We start from the raw sequence: 18,250 nt of genomic DNA on the forward strand, positions 1-18,250 counted from the left end.
CACAGTATTAACTTACAAGCTCTACATGACTTTGCACTTTAAATAATGTATGAAAAATAAATGATAAAAAAGTAATTTTAAAAAGGTAATTCTAAAAGTTTCTCTCCATATGGTTTTCTTTCTACTTCCCCCCCCCCCAGGAAAATCATTTTTTCTACTTTGTTGATTTTTACCACTCTTTCATCTTTTCCCCCTCTCTGGTATCACCCAACAGTTTCTACCAAGTACACTACTTCCTAAACCCCTGAGTTAAATATTTTCCTCATCTTTAAAATATTTATTATTTTACTAAGGCATAATTAGCTAGCTCTCCTATTACCTGTTACCAATATTTTGCCAATTACCATTTTAAATTAATTATCTTCATCTTCCACTAATAAATTATTAGTGCCTACCCAGGTTTTGCAAGAGAAAGACAATGCTTTCTATTCCTGTAAAGATATACAGTCTCTGAAACCCGTAAGAGCTGCTCTACTCTCTCCTCTAGTGTTGCCAGTAGGCAGAATCCATTTGATGGTAGTCCGTTTGTATTCCTACCCAAGTTCTGGCTGATATTTATTCATATGTTATGCCTAAGTGTTCTCATCAATTATCATAGTTACTCAGTTAAGGCCAGGCTTGGGCTTTACACAGAAATGCTAACTAAACATATGATAAATGATTAACTACTTGAACACACACACACACACACACACAAACTAAAACTGCTATAGAATACATTCAAACACAGAAGGACCCCAGGTGCTACAGAGTAGAAGTGAGCTATATATTGCTTACTTGGCCTTTTTCTAATAGGCCTTTCAGAAAGTCAGTGGGTAGCTACAACGTGGACACCTTTTTGTTAGTTGCTAAGCATAAATTATTTCACCAGCTATGGAAAATAAACATAGTGTCTGGTAATAATCTATATAAATTACCAAATGTCCTGCTCATATGCATTCCGATTTATCTTAGGTTATCCTTATGCTTTCATATTGCCTTTATATTTGCCAATTTTCTTCTTCTTATAAAAATGAAAGCAGCTATTTTAGAACAGTTTCTACCTGTTGCATGTACAGTAGAGAATAGATCAATCTTCCTAAATGTGCTTTCCTACATATTTCAGAAAACAAAAATATGATATGCTCATATAATGTGGCTAACTTGAGGAAGAAATGACAGAATTAGAAGTTACGTAGATGTTCTACAGTGTCGTTTCTGCTAATGAGATCAATACTCTTTTCAAATAATAGACCCCAAAATGAAACCATTCACATAAACTTGTAAATTTGGGGGCATACTTATAAAAATATAACAATGTATAGTATTAAATTTGTAAAGTTGAAGCATACTTCATGAACATGTCGCCTTTAAATTAGAGCACAAAAATAAACTTAAAAAACAAATATTGATTAAATATATGAAAATTAATGTGGAACAGTAAAAGAAGTCTAAGCTGAAAGAAATAATAATGAACAAAAATATATTCATTCACGTTAGTATGCTATGAAGAATATCTTTAAAGTTAAAGAGTATGGAATATTAGGCCCATTAAAACTATATCTCAAGTAGAAATTTTTATTTGGATTACTCCAAAAATTGTAAACATGCAAATATGTATAATACAAAAATATATTATCACAGATATATATGTATATATATTACACAGATATACATCACAGGCACACAGACATATATATCACATATACACATCATACATATATCACAAATATTTTCTATGAGTCAGAATGAACTCAATGACAGTGTTTTATATCTATATATATGATACTCATATTTATATATATAACTTTATTGGTAAGGCTGCTTTTGCACTGTGTATTTTATTGAGTTTTACAAAACTGTGTTTCCTTTAATAATTTCTCCCATAGTGAAGAATATTCTAATCTGCATAGTAATGAATGTTGACCACCCTTTAGAATATTAGACCATTTAAGGAAGCCTAGAGGCATTGTGGGCTAGGCAGTTACCTAAGTGCTAGCACAAGGTCTCAAATTCAAACCCACTAACCACACTGTGGGCGAGAGATAAAGCTGCCTCATTCTGTAAAGACTTATAGTCCCCGACATCCTAAATAGCATTGCTGTGAGTCAGAATTGACTCAATGGCAGTGTTTTATTTTGTTTTGTTTGTCTATTTGTCTTTTCTGGGCTGAAATGGGTAAAATATTGTATTATACAATGCATAATATCAGAACTTGAAAAGAGAATGTAAATATGAAACATCTTAACTGATGTAAAAATCCTATCCTCTCTTGAGTAAACGGAAAACTATTCACAAATTGTTATACTATTGGAATCCTGCATAATACATATTTTAATATATCACTTAAACATCCATTCTTTAAATATTCAAATATATACTTTTATGAGGAGATCCAATTATCCTGTTGCCTTAAATGTGATAATTCATCGACTAGTATTTTGCACTTAGATAATTTAATATTTTATTATCATCAAAATTATGACATAATTATTCATCATGACAAGACTATTTTTCATTCATAAAGAATATGAAAGAAATTTATTTAAAATACACTGTCTCAGGTACTACCATATATTTAAAATGTTTTATATCACTATGACTTATTTACCTTTTTACAAAATAATGTAAAAATATACATTTTAGTAAAAAAGATGTTACATAGCCATTTAAAAAAAAAGAAAGCAAGTACGGGCACCTTGAAGTGTGAGTTGCTTGGACAGTTTTGGTGTAATGTCAATTCCATTCTTCAGCCAGCTCAGCTGCGGATTCGGTATTCCCTCAGCATGGCACCGAAGACTTGCAGTTACTCCAGGTTCTCTGGCTTGGCTCTCTGGATAGACCCGAATTACTGGAGGAACTAAAGGAAAGAAAGGCAGACAAAGTAAACTAATGACAACCATTTACCATTTTCCTAAGAAAAATTGTGAATAATGAACATATTTGAATAATACAGTAAGATATGCATTATGAGTTATGAATATTAATTTGGATTTTCAAACCATATTGTTCATAATTAGAATATTCTTTAAAATTCATGTCAAAATATATGGATATACCCACAAAGTATCAACAGGTTTTGTTACAAATCATGGAAAACCATTTTAAAACAAAAATAGCAACATGTGAAATTTTTGTTTCTCAATCTAGGTATGTACAATTTTGAATGGTGTTGCCATCATTCGAATTTTTCTTTAATTTGCATCATGTCAAAACAGCAGTATTGGTCATCTCAAGAGATTCCAATTTTGTTTCTTTTCGATGTTCCTTGAGCTATACGAACAAAGAGAAGTCTGAAGAGGCAATCTTAGGGTTTTAAGGGAGAGACAATAAATTTTCCTAAAAAATTATCATTGGAAAGCACTTGCTGCCCTTGAAGGACAAACAGGGAGCAGGTGTCTTGCTGTAACAGAAAAATTACTCAATGTAAATTGCTTAGTCTTTTTCTCATGAATGCAGTATCAAATTATTTTGGAACTTCTTCATAAAATGTTCCTATGATCCTCTGTATTCTTTGAGGAAATTTGTCCAGATTAACCCTCCAGCATTCCCCTAAAAGGCTGAGTGTACTCTTCTGAGCTTATCGCTCTATGTTGACTGTAACTGACTAAGAAGTCCCCTGGGAAGTCACTGTTTTGAATGTTCCTTTCTTTTCAAGACACTCTGACAAGACTAAGACAAATGTATTCCTGAAAGAACTGTCTGCAGTCATTCACTGACAGCAGAAATTTTCAGCATGGCTTGTTTAAAATAATGGCAAGCATGTGTGAATTAGAGCCCCAGAACCAACATTTTCAGTTATCTCATATAGAAAAATGGGCTTTCAGAAAGTTTGTGGGAAAATGGATTTGAAATACGATGGGGTTTTTTGAAGCTAACTAAACATATCATCAACATATTGTCTGTAACCACCTTTTCATTAATACTTGTGTATTATGTGTTGTCTGATATCTGTTAAAGCTATATCCTACCACATATATGTTCATGGATGAAAAGGTCCAATGACATGTTATATCAGCTAAATCTGCTGCACAAGACCTCTTTAGAGTATTGAGAGCAAGGGTGTTACTTTGAGGAATAAGGTGCACATCATCTAAGACGTTCTATTTTCAGGCATTTGGTATGCATGTGAAAGTTGGACATTAAGTAGTGCACACTGAGCGAGTTGGTACATTTAAATGGAGGTCCTAGAGAAGAACATTGGAAGTCCCATTGGCTTTTAAAAGCACAAATGGATCTGTCTTGGGAAAACTATGGCTATCGTGCTCCTTAAAGGCAAGAAAGATGAGACTTTTCCTTCCATACTCTGGACAGGTGGTCACGTCACCCTTTCATACAGCTCCTCGTGTTGTGGTGACCCCCCCAACCATAAAATTATTTTTGCTGCTGCTTCATAACTATAATGTTGCTACTGTTATGAATCATAATGTAAATATTTGATATACAGGATATATTTTATTTTTTATCCTATTTAAAAAAAACAAGTTTTATTGGGTCATATTCCACATAGCATACAATGCAGCCATCCAGTCATATCCAGAAGGCCAGTACAGTCCTTACCACAATCAATTTTAGAACATTTTCTTTTTTTTTTACTTTTGTTAGTCTCATCTTTTTTTTTTTTTTAATCATTCTATTGGGGTCTCATACAACTCTTATCACAATCCATACATACATCAATGATATCATGCCTGATAAAGTACAGGGGCAGCAAAAATGAGGAAGGTTTTCAAGGAGATGGATATAATAATGGCCAGCAGTGTGCAGACAGCTGTGAGGATGATGCAGGATGCGGCGGGATGAGGCAGTGCTTTGTTCCGTTGTGCATAGGGCTCCTATGGATCGGAAGGGACTCAACAGCACCTACGAACAATGTTTTCACACACACCCCCACCCCCGCCAATCAGGTGATCACAGTCCTGAAGAATGGGTAGGGTGTAAATAAGTGAAGCCAAAGACATGACTCCAGGCTTTGTTGGGCAGGTAGGCAAGGCAGGCAACAGCATACTTAGCTACAGAGCCCAAGCTATCTCTTCTGTTCAAACAGAATAGTCTGGTGCAGGGTCAAGTGCACTCTTTAACCTCCACACTCGCTTCTTCTCAATATGTTCCTACCTCTTCTCTCAAGTTTCATGACTGTCCGGGCCCGTTTCTTCACTTCCCACCAGCAGCTCCAGTGGCAGCATTGATTAGGATAACTGGAAGCAAGCTCCCGTAAGAGTTCCATAGGATTCTCATGCAATTTCTAATCCATATACCTTCTTATTTCATTGAATATAGCATGTATTTTAAGACATGCCTACCTTTGTGTGGATGTGTTAATATATGTAACAAAATATTTGACATTTTTACAATCTTCACAATTACAATTCAGTGACATTTTTTATTCATCAAATTGTTCAATTATCACTTTTATCTGTCACCCAATTATACCATCATCATTCACAGAAATTCCATTGCCCTAAGACAGTGGTTCTCAACCTTACTAATGCCCTGACCCTTTCATACAGTTCTTTATGTTGTGGTGACCCCCAACATAAAAGTATTTTCACTGCTACTCATAAATGTAATTTTGCTACTGTTATGAGTCTTAATGTAAATATTTGATATGCAGGATGTATTTTCTTTTTTTCCATTTAAAAAGTTTTATTGGGACATTTTCCACATATCATAAAATGCGGTCATCCAACATATGCAGAAGATGAGTACAGTCATTACCACAATCAAGTTTAGAATATTTTCTCTTTTTTTTTCTTTTCATAGTCTTATCTTTTTTTAAATCATTTTATTGGGGGCTCATACAACTCTTATCACAATCCATCCGTCCATCCATTGTGTCAAGCACATTTGTACATTCGTTGTCCTCAACATTCTCAAACCATTTACTCTCCACTGAAGCCCTTGGTATCAGCTGCTCATTTTCCCCTCCCTCCCTGTTCCCCTGTCCCTCATGAACCCTTGATAATTTATAAATTATTATTAGTTTGTCATCTCTTACACTGCCTGACATCTCCCTCCTTTCACCCACTTTTCTGTTGTCTGTCCCCCAGAGAGGAGGTTATATGTAGATCCTTATAATTGATTCCTTCTTTCTACCCTACCTTGCCTCCATGCTCCCAGTATCACCACTCTCACCACTGGTCCTGAAGGGATCTTCTCTCCTGGATTCCATGTGTTTCCGATTCCTAACCAGTGTACATCCTCTGGATTTTTAAGCTAGAATTGGAATCATGATAGTGGGTGGGGAGGGGGAAGCATTTAATTCTTAAATTAGAGGAAAGTTGTATGTTTCATTGTTGCTACACTGCACCCTGACTGGCTCGTCTCCTCCCTGAGACCCTTATGTAAGGAGTCGTCCAGTTGCTTACAGATGGGTCTCGGGTCCCCAATCTGCACTCCCTCTCATTTACAGTGATATGATTTTTTGTTCTTTGATGCCTGATACCTGATCCCTTTTATGCCTCATGGTCACACAGGCTGGTGTGCTTCTTCCATGTGAGCCTTGTTACAGGATGTATTTTCAATGTTACACATTAAACATAATTAAAGCATAGTGATTAATCACAAAACAATATGTAATTATTTATTGTGAAATATTTATTTCTTTTTTGAAATAAATAGGGAGGCCCACATACTATTACTTATTTAATAATAACCAAACTACCAATTGTTAAATAAGATAGTATCTTTTTTTTTTTTGTATCTCACATCCTTTATATACAAGCAATCGCACTATCAGGCACCTAAGGTACAGTACATATTGTTAGGTCTTGTCAAGTTGATATCAATGCATAACCCTATGCACAACAGAACAAAACAATGCCTGGAACATATATACCCTTGATCGTTATAATAAACACTACTGATGTGTGTATTGTACTACCTGAAATTTTAGTATACGGCCATGTAGGCCTCACCTCAGTGTCAGGAGCCTCCAATCTCAGGTACCATGCATCTCTAGGCTGCTGTAATACTCCCTCTCTTCCTAATTTCTTTTTTTTTGGATCATTTTATTAAGGGCTCATACAACTCTTATCCTAATCCATACATACATCAATTGTGTAAAGCACATCTGTACATTCATTGCCTCATCATTCTCAAAACATTTGCTCTCCACTAAAGCACTTGGCATCAGGTTCTTATTTTCCCCTCCCTCCCTGCTCACCCTCCCTCACGAGCCCTTGATAATTTATAAATTATTATTTTGTCATATCTTGCCCTGTCCGACGTCTCCCTTCACCCACTTTTATGTTGTCCGTACCCCAGGGAGGAGGTCACACATAGATCCTTGTGCCTCTACGCTCCCAGTATCGCCACTCACACCACTGGTCCTGAATGGATCATCCGCCCTGGACTCCATGTGTTTCCATTTCCTCTCAGTACCAGTGTACATCCTCTGATTTAGCCAGATTTGCAAATTAGAATTGGGATCGTGATATTGGTGGGGGGAAGCATGAATGAAATTTTGTCTTGAAGCATGGTGCAACATGGGTAATAGTCTTCATGCGAAGTATTGGTATGTGGGCGTATCTGTATGGGGGCAGACCCACCTGGAGACAGATAGAGAAGCAGTGTCTTAGTTCCTAAAACCATTGAAATATGTGTTTTCCTATAGTCTTAGGAGACCCCTGTGAAAGGGTCATTCGATCCTGTATTAGTCTGATGAACTAGGGAAACAAATCCACAGAAACTCATGTATGTATAAAAGAGAGTTTTATATGAAGGGTAAGTGAACATTCAGGAAGCATCCCAACCACATTCAGTCTAAATCCATAAGTCCGACATTAGTTCATATGTCTGACACTGATCCAAAAAGTCCTCCTCAATCTCACAAAACACAGGCAATGATGCTAAATGCAGGAGGAAAGCCGATTCAGTGAGCATGTAAGCATCTCAGTGCTGGCAGGGATCTCCACGCAGCTTCTCCAGCACCCAGGGCTGTATCAGGGTGGGTCCATGTGGCTTCTGCTTAGAGGATGTCCTGCAAGAAGTAAACCTTACCAGCTGAGGCAGAGAACTAGCTAAGTCAACCACACACTGGTCCGAACATCAGAAAGAAAGAGAGCAGAGAATATGAAAGGCGAGGCTCACCCAGCCGTTTATCTCTGCCCTTCAATTAATCCCACATGTGTTTATCGATCAGGTTGGCACAATAAACCTTAACTATGAGAGGCCCCCAAAGGGGTCACAACCCACAGGTTGAGAACCAATGACCTAAGGAATTCCATCTTGTGGAAGGTCTTTTTTGCCACCAAGCATGAGGCCCTTTTCCAGGGACTGGTCTCTCTTGACAACATCCCAAGTTCCATCCTTCTTGGCTCTCAGAAGCATTCTTGCCATACTCCTTCCAAGACAGATTTGTTTGTTCATTTGGCAATCGTCGTACTCTCCGCCAGCACCATAACTCAAATGAATCTATTCTTTCAATTTTTTGGTCTTCCTTGTTCAATGTCCAGCTTTCATGCATATGAGACAAATGAAAATATCCTGGCATAAGTCAGATACCACTTGGACCTTAAAGTAACACTCTTGCTCTTCAAAACTTCAAACATGCATCAGATTTACCCAAAGCAATGCATTGTTAGATTACATGACTCCTGGTTTCATGAGCATTGGTCCCAAGCAATATGAAATCTCTGGTAACTTCAATCTTTTCTCTATTTATCAGTGTTACCTAATGTTCCACTATGAGGATTTTGATTTTAATTCCATTGAGTTGCTATCCATACTGAAGGCTGCGATTCTTAATATTCATCATCGTAGAATGCAAGTCTTCCTCACTTTCAGCAAGCAATGTATCATTCCTATGCCAGAGATTTGTAAATGTGCCTTTTTCCAATCCTGATACTTAATGCTTCTTCATATAACACCGCTTCTCTCATTATTTGGCCAGCAAAATGTTCTTGAATTTATAACATGCAATATTTCTTCATATTGTTCACATACCTTTTCTGGATCCATGTTCAGATTCTGCATCAGCATAATGCAGTGTTCTCAAATCCCCGTTCTTCTCAAACTACCCATAGTGTTTTATGGTCCACAGAGTCAAGTGTCTTTCCATAGTCAATAAAACATTTCTAAACATCTTTCTAGTTGTCTTTGCTTTCAAAAAACAATCTATGAGGCATCAGCAAGTTCTATGTTAGACTGTAGACTATTCTACAGTTGACACATTCTGCTAGGTCACATTTCTTTCGAATGGGTGCAAATTCAGATCTCTCCAAGTCAGTTTGTCTTTCAAATTTTCTTGGCATAGAGGAGTGAGTTTTACCATTGCTTCATTAGCTTGCTGAAACATTACAAACATTTTCTCTGGCCTTGTTTTTACCTAATGCCTTCAATGAAGCATAGACCTTTTCTTTCAGTGCCAGTGGTCTTTGATCATATGCTGCCTCTTGATATGGTTGAAAGTCGTCTAGTATTAATTTTATTCTTTCCCTCTTCTTTCTGCGCTTCCGATATATTTCTATATTATGTGCATAGAATCTTTCAATATGAAAACCAGAGGATTTATGTTTCTCTGGTTCTTTTAGTTAAGATATGCTGAGCATGTTCTTCATTATCATTAAGACAACCCAAGCGTGTTCTCATTTCTTGGTTTTTCTATCTCCTCATTTTTGCACATTTTGTTATATTATTCTACTTTGTTTTCTTGAGTTGCTTTTTAAAATTTTCAGTCCACTTATTTTGCTTCCCAATGTTTTACATTTGTCTTAGCTACTCTAGGATGAAGAGAAAAGTTTCAGATTCTCTTCTGACAGCCACTGTGATCTATTCTTCCCTCTTTTTTTTAGTGACCTTCTGTTTTCTTCACATATAATGCTATGGATGTCATCAAGTCTTCTATAATTAGTGTTCAGTGCAGCAAATTTGTTTTTGAGATATTCTTGAACTTCAGGTGGGATAGACTCAAGGTTGTATTTTTGGTTTGGTGGGCTTGTTTTATTATTCTTTTAGCTTCAGCCTAAAATTACATATGAGCAATTTATGGTCTGTTCCGCAGTAGATCACTGGCCTGATTTGAGCTGCTGATACTGAAACTCTTCATTGTCTCTTCTCACAAATGTAGTCAATTTGATATTGGTGTATTCCATCTGAAGAAGTCCAGGTATATAGTAGCCTTTTATGTGGTTGAAAAAAAGGTATTTTCTATGATGAAATCATTGGTCTTTTCATAATTCTATCATGGGATCTTGTGTTAGTCTGGGTACTTTAGAGAAACAAATCCACAGAAACTCATTTGTATAAGAGAGAGTTTTATATAAAGGGTATGTGCACATCAAGAAATATCCAAACCCAGTGCTGCCCAAGCCCACAAGTCCAATATTAATCCATATGTCTGACACCAATTGTGTTGGACAGGGTTCTCTAGAGAGACAAACCAGATTGCTAGTAATTATATAAAATATATTTATAAAGATAGATATATAATACAAGAAATGAACCATTAAATTATATACAGATAGATAATATAAGAAATTAACAGTTAAATTATAAAGAAGTGAGACACTAGCAGTCCTTTAAGGCTTGAGAGCTGCCAGTTGCCAGTCTCCTGTAGAGAGAGCTGGGCTACATATACCCAGGCAGCAAACGGCAAGGCAGGTCCCCAACTGTCATCAACTGTCAGTCCCCAACTCCAGAGATGAACATTCCAATCGTGTGGGCTTAAAGAGACCTCAACTTACAGCGACACAGTCCACAGTCTAGGCATCCCACAGGTAGTGTACCCCTTTAAACTGAGGCACAGAACAAGCAAGGTGAGGCTCACCGAGCCATTTATCCCTCTGCCCTTCAGTAATTCCTACTTGTGTTTATCGGCCAGGCTGGCAAAATAAACTATCACACCAATCCACAAAGTCCTCCTCCATCTCACAAAATACACGCACTGGTGTTGACTGCAGGAGGAAAACTAAATCAGTGCACGTTTAAGTATCTCACCACAGGCAGGGGTATCCACAAGGCTGCTCCAGTACCGAAGGCTGCACTGGGGTAGGACCATGTAGCTTCTCTTTGGGGATGTCTTGCAGGAAGTGAGCCTTGCCAGCTGAAGCAGGGAAGTGGCTAAGGCAGCTGCACCTGGTCAGTCCATCAGAAAGCAAGAGACCCAAGAACTAGAAAGGAGAGACTCCCTGAGCCATTTATCTCTCTGCCCCTCAATTAACCCCACATGTGTTTATCAGCCAGGTTGGCACAATAAACTTTAACTAGCTCAGATCTTTACCTTGTTTCTATCACAAAGGCTATTATTTTCCCACTACAATTTCTTTACTTTAGGGAAGGAATTTTATCTATTTAACCATTTTATTACCATTTATAGCTGAGGTGTTATATCAACAGAAAGCCTAGAGAAGTAGTCCACAATATAGGTTTGTAGACTTTTCACAACTATCCTTATCTTCAGACTCACACTTTAACATTCATAATTTAAGTGTTCATGAAGATACATGCACACTGTATTGTCTTCCTAAGATTATGGCTTGGACAACAGGAAGGTGAGATTAGTTCTCAGTGTAGACGGTTTAAGCAGAAAATATCTTAACCAAAGGCTTATAGAACATTTGGCTAACCTAGCCCGGTCTGCTTTTTTTCAAAATTCTCTGCCACTGAGTCAATTCAGACTCATGGGGAGAGTAGAACTTCTACTATGGGTTTCCAAGACTATAAATATTTATGGGAATCAAAAGCCTCATCTCTTTAGTTATTATCATACTTTAAATGACCTCATGTTTGACCCACCCATTAGAATACGAATTAAAAGCCAATGTCAGCAAACAATCTGATATCAATTGGGGGTCTCCAGATTAACCCCAAATTAATTTCAGTACTCTTCTTTCTAGTGACTGGAAAAGCCCCTATATATGCAATTAATGGGTTTTTTTCTAATTTATTTTACTGAACTCTCATTAACATATCATACAATTCAGTAGTGAATTATACCAAGAAGGTCTGTGATATTGGCATCACTACAATCAACATTGGAACCTTTTCTTCCTTGTACCCATTGAGGGTGACCCCCCATTTCCCCCACAGTCCCCTTCCATGCTCCCAGGCAATCATTAATCCAACAACTTTGTTTATAAATTCACCCATACAGGTTTCCCTATACATATATATAAACATGCAAAACAAAGGGAAACAATAAACGAGGACCCGGAAACAGTGACCATATAAAGTACATCAAGACTTCAATAGAAAGCGGAGAATATTGAAAGTTTAGAATAAATTTGCATTGGATCCAGAGGGAGATCCAGTGACAAAGTGATGTATTCGGCCCAAGTTCATCTGCTAGAATCCATATTAAAAGGCTCTTTGCCGGAGATGAAGGCTGTTACTGTGCCGAGTCTATGGCCTTGGGGAGCCATCTGAGAGTCAGTCTCCATGTAGGGACCATGCAAAGGGATGTTGGGCTACCAGTTTGCTTTCCATAAGCTGGATATTGAGAATTTAGTCACTTGCACTGTTCCCACCTTTGGATTTGGATCTTATTATTTACAATACTTGGATAACACAGGCTGGTGTGTGTCTTCCCTGTCGCCTTAGCTGACTTCTCTTAGATGGCTGTTTGCTTGGAGACAAGCCTTTACCATTTCAGATGCTATTTCTCATGATACCTGGGCACCATCTGATTTCTTCCCCATACTTGGCTATGGCACCCAGTGATGTCTTCAGTAATCCCCCCACAAGGATAAATATCAGACAGAGTCATGCTATAAGAATTTATTTTTCTTATAGTAGGGGTTATGATCAAGTGAGAGCTCTAAATCCATTCATATAACTATGGTTTATGTAAGTCCTTGATTCACTTCTAGAGAGATCATTGTCAATTTGTTGTAGTGCATCATAAATCATCTCCATGGGGCTTAAGATAATTCAATTGGTTAGTAATATTATTTTAGCCGGTGGTGAATTTTATGGACTAATGAATACATGTCAGCCTTCCAGGTGTGCTTCAACTTTAAAAGAAAATAAAAACCAGGGAACAAGTCGCAATCATCAGGTAAGAACAGTTGTGTTTTTCCTTCTTTGGGCTACACGCTAGTGATCCTACACTAGAGATCAGGACACTTACAAGACATGCAAGAGAAGAGGGAAGTCTCAGAAAATTACAATAGTTCTTTTGGTTCACAACTAGAGTTATACCTTGTGTATTGTCTTTAATATCTATAGGAATAGGAGAATAATAAATGTTCCGAGCTATGAACACCAGCACATTCTTTCTGAACCCATCACCCTTCTCCCAGATGTAATTCAAAGCCACACAGCACACATGCAAGCACACACCAAGGAGAAGGAGTGAAACCCAGTGCTGATTATGCTTTTGCTAATGACTATTTAAATTGTTTATTCTGAAATGTTAAACAAATTTTTCAAAAATACTCTCCTATCATTTATGCACCCACTTTTCTAATTACCATATATCTGAAATACCTAATGCATCACCATCCAGGCAATTCTGACTTATAAGGACGCTGTAGGCCAGAGTAGAATGCCGTTAACCGTTTCTAATTCTGTTAAGTCATTATGAGAAAAGAAAACGCCACTTCTCTCCCCCAGATTTGTGGTGAGCTTGAACTGCTGAACAACAGATGACCCACAAATCTAGAGGACTCCTTTCTGAAATATAGGTAGCATTTATTTTTTGTGACATTTCATTTTATTATTTTGAAGCGACTTTAAAACAAATAACTCCTTTGTAAAGTGATATATTAATGTGTTTATGGCAAACCCACGGGAGACAAAATGTGTGAGATAAAATTGCCACACTGAATCTTATAGCAACTAAGAAATTATGAAGTAAACTTTTTAAAAGTATGGAGCTGGAATGGATAGTATGCTCAATAAATAATTATTAAATCAAAGTGTTTCTTACTACATAATTCAGAGTCAACGTTAGAATGACTACTTCCTGAAGCATTGCTTGGATAATAAAATATTGAGAATGTAAAATTATTAAAATTTAATTTGAAAGGAAGGACATGATTCAGCTCAATGTGAGCAATATATTCTAACATTGATTCATAATAGAAAAAGTAGATATTTTAAGAACCATCTAACTTGAACACGTATGTTTCCCAAAGGACTATTTTTCAAATACAATCCATAATTTTCTGTTGCATTCACTTAGATGCTTCCATGTTGTGATATGCTTATAAAAACTGTAAAAACTTCATGAACCATGATTTTAGTTCTTAAATAGATAATATGTTTTTGAGAATATAATAATAGTACTCTTAAAGGATATCATTTTCAGCTAGTAGGTTGGTTTTAGATAAGGTTTTATAAAGCACATTTGAATGGACATAGAACTGATTCATAGGTGGCTGGCATAACAAGCTTTTAACCTGATAACTATCTGTACATTTAAAAGTGGGTTATTTTCTAGGGATCCATATTATGAAATATGAATGAGAACTGATGGTAGCTTGAAATAAAAAGTCAATAGTCCTCCAGCGAATCTTTACAACTGTTTGTTATCATCATTGGTAGTTAGGAAGAGCACTCGAGGAGCTAGTTTTTCATTTCAAATACAAAACAGATAACACCAAAGTTTTCAGATCAGATTAGAGTCCAATTGGCATCAGTTATCATAAAAAATTAAATTATACTCCTAATAGTTTAATAATATAATACATTTAAGCACTAGTTTTTATAGGCTGAATATATCCTAGTAACGTTCAATATATCATAGAAATATTTCAATAATTGCCTTAACTGAAAGTGAAATTTAATCACTCAGCTTTTTTTCTATAAAAATATATAGGTTATATATTTACATATGTACATGTCTGTATTTAGGCTTCTCTGTATGCACTTTGCCTCCTACTCCTTTCCTCTATTTCCTTTCGTTTTCCTCCCATCCCACTACCATGTTCAGCCTTCATTCTGGTTTCAGTAATTCCTCTCAGTTACCTTGCCCTTGGTCACTCCCTACCAGTCCTCCCATCCCCTCCTTCCTCTGATTTTGAACCACTCGCTGTTCCCTTGTCCCTGTGTTGGCCAACACCTCCTCCCTTCTCCTATCTCCCAGACTGTCATGTCCCTCCAGGACCTTTGTTCCCATTATTTTCTTCTCTCATTGTTTGTCCAGCCTATCTTGTCTAGGTGGACCTGCTGATATAGTAATATGTGCATACAAATGCAGATGACTTTGACAGTGCCCAAGTGGCACATATGAACATGGCTTCAACAGCAGCAACACCGACACGCTGATAAGCAGAAAACCCACTAACATACAAAATTTACAAGGGAAAAAAAAGGCAAAACTAAAAGATAGCAAAAAAGAAAAAAATGGGGGAAATAGACTTATGTGCATATATTTATAGGTTCATTAGTAGGGTAGCAGATGGACATTGGGCCTCCTTATGCACACTCCCTCAATACAATAGCACCTCACCCAGCTAAACGGTCATTGCATGATACCCACCTTCCCGACGTGATCACTGAAGACAGACGTGTATGTAAGCAAACGTGGTGAAGAAAGCTGATGGTGCCCGGCTATCAAAAATATATAGGGTCTGGGGTCTTAAATGCTTGAAGGCAAACAAGCGGCCATCTAGCTCAGAAGCAACAAAGCCCACAGAGAAGAAGCACACAGCCTAAGCTAATACAAGGTGTTGAATGGACCAGGTAGCAGACACCAAGGAAGAAAAACAATCATTGTGTGATCACCTTCCTCCCATAAACGCTGCAGATGAAGGTGTGCATAAGCAAGTGTGGTGAAGGCTGATGGTGCCTGGCTACTGAGAGATATAACATCTGGGGACTTAAAGGCTTGAAAGCAAACAAGCGGCCATCTAGCCCAGAAGCAACAAAGCCCACACAGAAGCAGCACACCAACATGAGTGATCGTGAAGGGCAGAGGAGACCAGGTCTCAAACAACAAAGGCGGGGGGCGGGGGGGGTGGAATCACATCACCGTGAATGAGGGGGAGTGCGTGATGGGGACCCAATACCCGTCTGTAGACAGCTGGACATCCCTTGCAGAGGGGTAGTGGGGAGGAGATGAGTCACTCAGGGTTCGGTGTAGCAACAATGAAACTCAAAACCTTCCTCTAGTTCTGGAACGCTTCCTCCCCTCTCAATTATCATGACCCCAGTTCTACCTTGCGGACCTGGTTATACCAGAGGATGTACAGCGGTGCAGTAGGGATCTGGAAACACAGGGAATCTAGGACAGATGAACCCCTCAGGACCAGCGGTGGGAGTGGTGACACCGGGAGGGAAGGGGGTGTAGAAAGGGAGAACCGATCTTGGAGATCTATGTGTAACCTCCTCTCTGGGAGATGGGCAATGGGAAGGTGGGTGAGGGGAGACGCCAGGCAGTGTAAGATAAGATAAAATAATTTTTATAAACTATTAAGGGTGCAGAGGGAAGGGGGGAACATGGAGGGAGGGGGAGGGAAAAAAAGGAAACTGAGCTGATTCCAGGAACCCAAGTGGAATGTGAATTATGAGAATGACAAGGGCAACGAATGTATAAGGGTACTTTGCTCAACTGATGTATGTATGGATTGTGATAAGAGTTGTATGAGCACAATAAAAAGATTTATTAATTAAAAAACTGGTACTAAGGGCTCGACAGAAAATATATGTCTAGAAAATAATGATGCCAACATATGTACAGATATGCTCAGTACAATTTATGTATGGATTGTTATAAGAGTTGTAAGAGCCCCCAATAAAATGTTCTTTTAATAAAATATATATATATATATAGGTTACACTTGAAGGAGTCCCAAGGAGTTCTTTGAAATTTTTCATTATCTTTTAATTCCATTTTTCAATAAAGTCCTCTTGTATGATCAATACAAATTTAATTAATATGTAAATATATTTCATAAAATATGATCAAGTATTCTTCTAGTGTTTAAAATAGAGAGATATGCAATAAAGATATAAATGGAAGGATTTTTAATTGAGTCAAAATTATGTAAGGTATAAAATCAGATTTGTTTCAGTTTTAATATACAATATATAAAATATAGCTAGCAACTATGAGTGCAGCTTATTGAGTTTAATGACTTTCTCTCTCCTGTAGAGTTTCTTTTATGTATTAACGTATTAAATGAGTACTGATTTCAGGATTTGAAATTAGCTGAGCAGAACCCTGAAAAAAATTAAAAAGCGTACCTAGCCCAAATAAGCCTTCTCTTGTCTTGTTTATAAAACTATTGTCTCCATATATGCAGGATATCCCAGCTAGGAATCTCATCGAAGTAACAAATACATGTAGCTTTAAGAATACGTAATTACTTTTGTTTTCTAAACTAAAGAAAAGGTAAAATTAGAATATAAATTAAAGAAATACCATAAATTTACTTTTTCTAAAAGGTTTTATATACTCAAATGGAAATAATTGGATCAAGAGAGGGGGGAGCAGGGAGGGAGGAGAAAAAAAAAGAGGACTTGATGCAAAGGGCTTAAGTGAAGAGCAACTGCCTTGAAAGTGATGAGGGCAAAGAATGTACAGATGTGCTTTACACAACTGATGTATGTATATGTATGGATTGTGATAAGAGTTGTATGAGCCCCTAATAAAATGTTTTAAAAAAAAGAAATAATTGGATCCTGTACAGAAGCTATAAAGAACACAATGACAACTCAGAACAATAGCAAACCCACCTAGAACTAGTTGCTCTAAGAAGATAGCCAGAAGATTTGTATGTTTTAATAAGACACTGAAATCTAAAGATGAAGAAACAGTTACTATCCCAAATAAAATACTAAGTTTATAAAATGGAAATTTAGATAAGCTAAGGAAAACGAAATCTTATTAATATATGTTCATTTCCTTAGATTTTTCTGTCTAGAAAGTTAGACAAGTATACCTAATCAGTTGTTAACAGTGAACGCAATACCATAATACATCTTATTATTATGAAACACTATAGCAATTTTAGATGTTGAGAAAGACCTAAAGGTTGGTAGGTTGAGCCGACCTACCCAGCATCCCATACAAAAGGACTAGCAATCTAGGTCTGTGAGGAGTGCAGACAGAACGCCCTATGGAGCAGTCTGCTCTGTGACCACACAGGGGTCTGCCTAAGCCACAGTCAATGGCACAGCAAGTTGTGTTTGTTGTTATGATTGTTCGGTATAATGCTGAAACCGCCTTTGGTTTCATTCCTCCTATCTTCATAATGCAATTCAGACGTTAAATGCTGCACTTTTTTCAGAAAGTATAGAAACAGTGCAGCCTGAATACGTTTGAAGCCTGATTTTAGAATCAAGAAGCAGAGCTCACGGACACAAAGCGAGGGAATTCATTCTG

The 18,250-nt window shown here is 37.3% G+C and overlaps 1 protein-coding gene across 3 annotated transcripts in view; it reads right to left on the reverse strand.

Annotated features, from left to right (window-relative positions):
* The window catches only part of FSTL5 (follistatin like 5), an 812,142-nt gene that overhangs the window by 183,826 nt on the left and 610,066 nt on the right, over positions 1 to 18,250 (reverse strand). For all 3 annotated transcript variants that reach the window (XM_075544741.1, XM_075544740.1, XM_075544739.1), the window contains exon 8: positions 2,678 to 2,839. In XM_075544741.1, coding sequence (XP_075400856.1) covers positions 2,678 to 2,839 — 162 coding nt within the window. The remainder of the gene's footprint in view (positions 1 to 2,677; positions 2,840 to 18,250) is intronic.

The sequence above is a fragment of the Tenrec ecaudatus genome, chromosome 3, assembly GCF_050624435.1.
Source record: "Tenrec ecaudatus isolate mTenEca1 chromosome 3, mTenEca1.hap1, whole genome shotgun sequence".
NCBI lineage: Eukaryota > Metazoa > Chordata > Mammalia > Afrosoricida > Tenrecidae > Tenrec > Tenrec ecaudatus.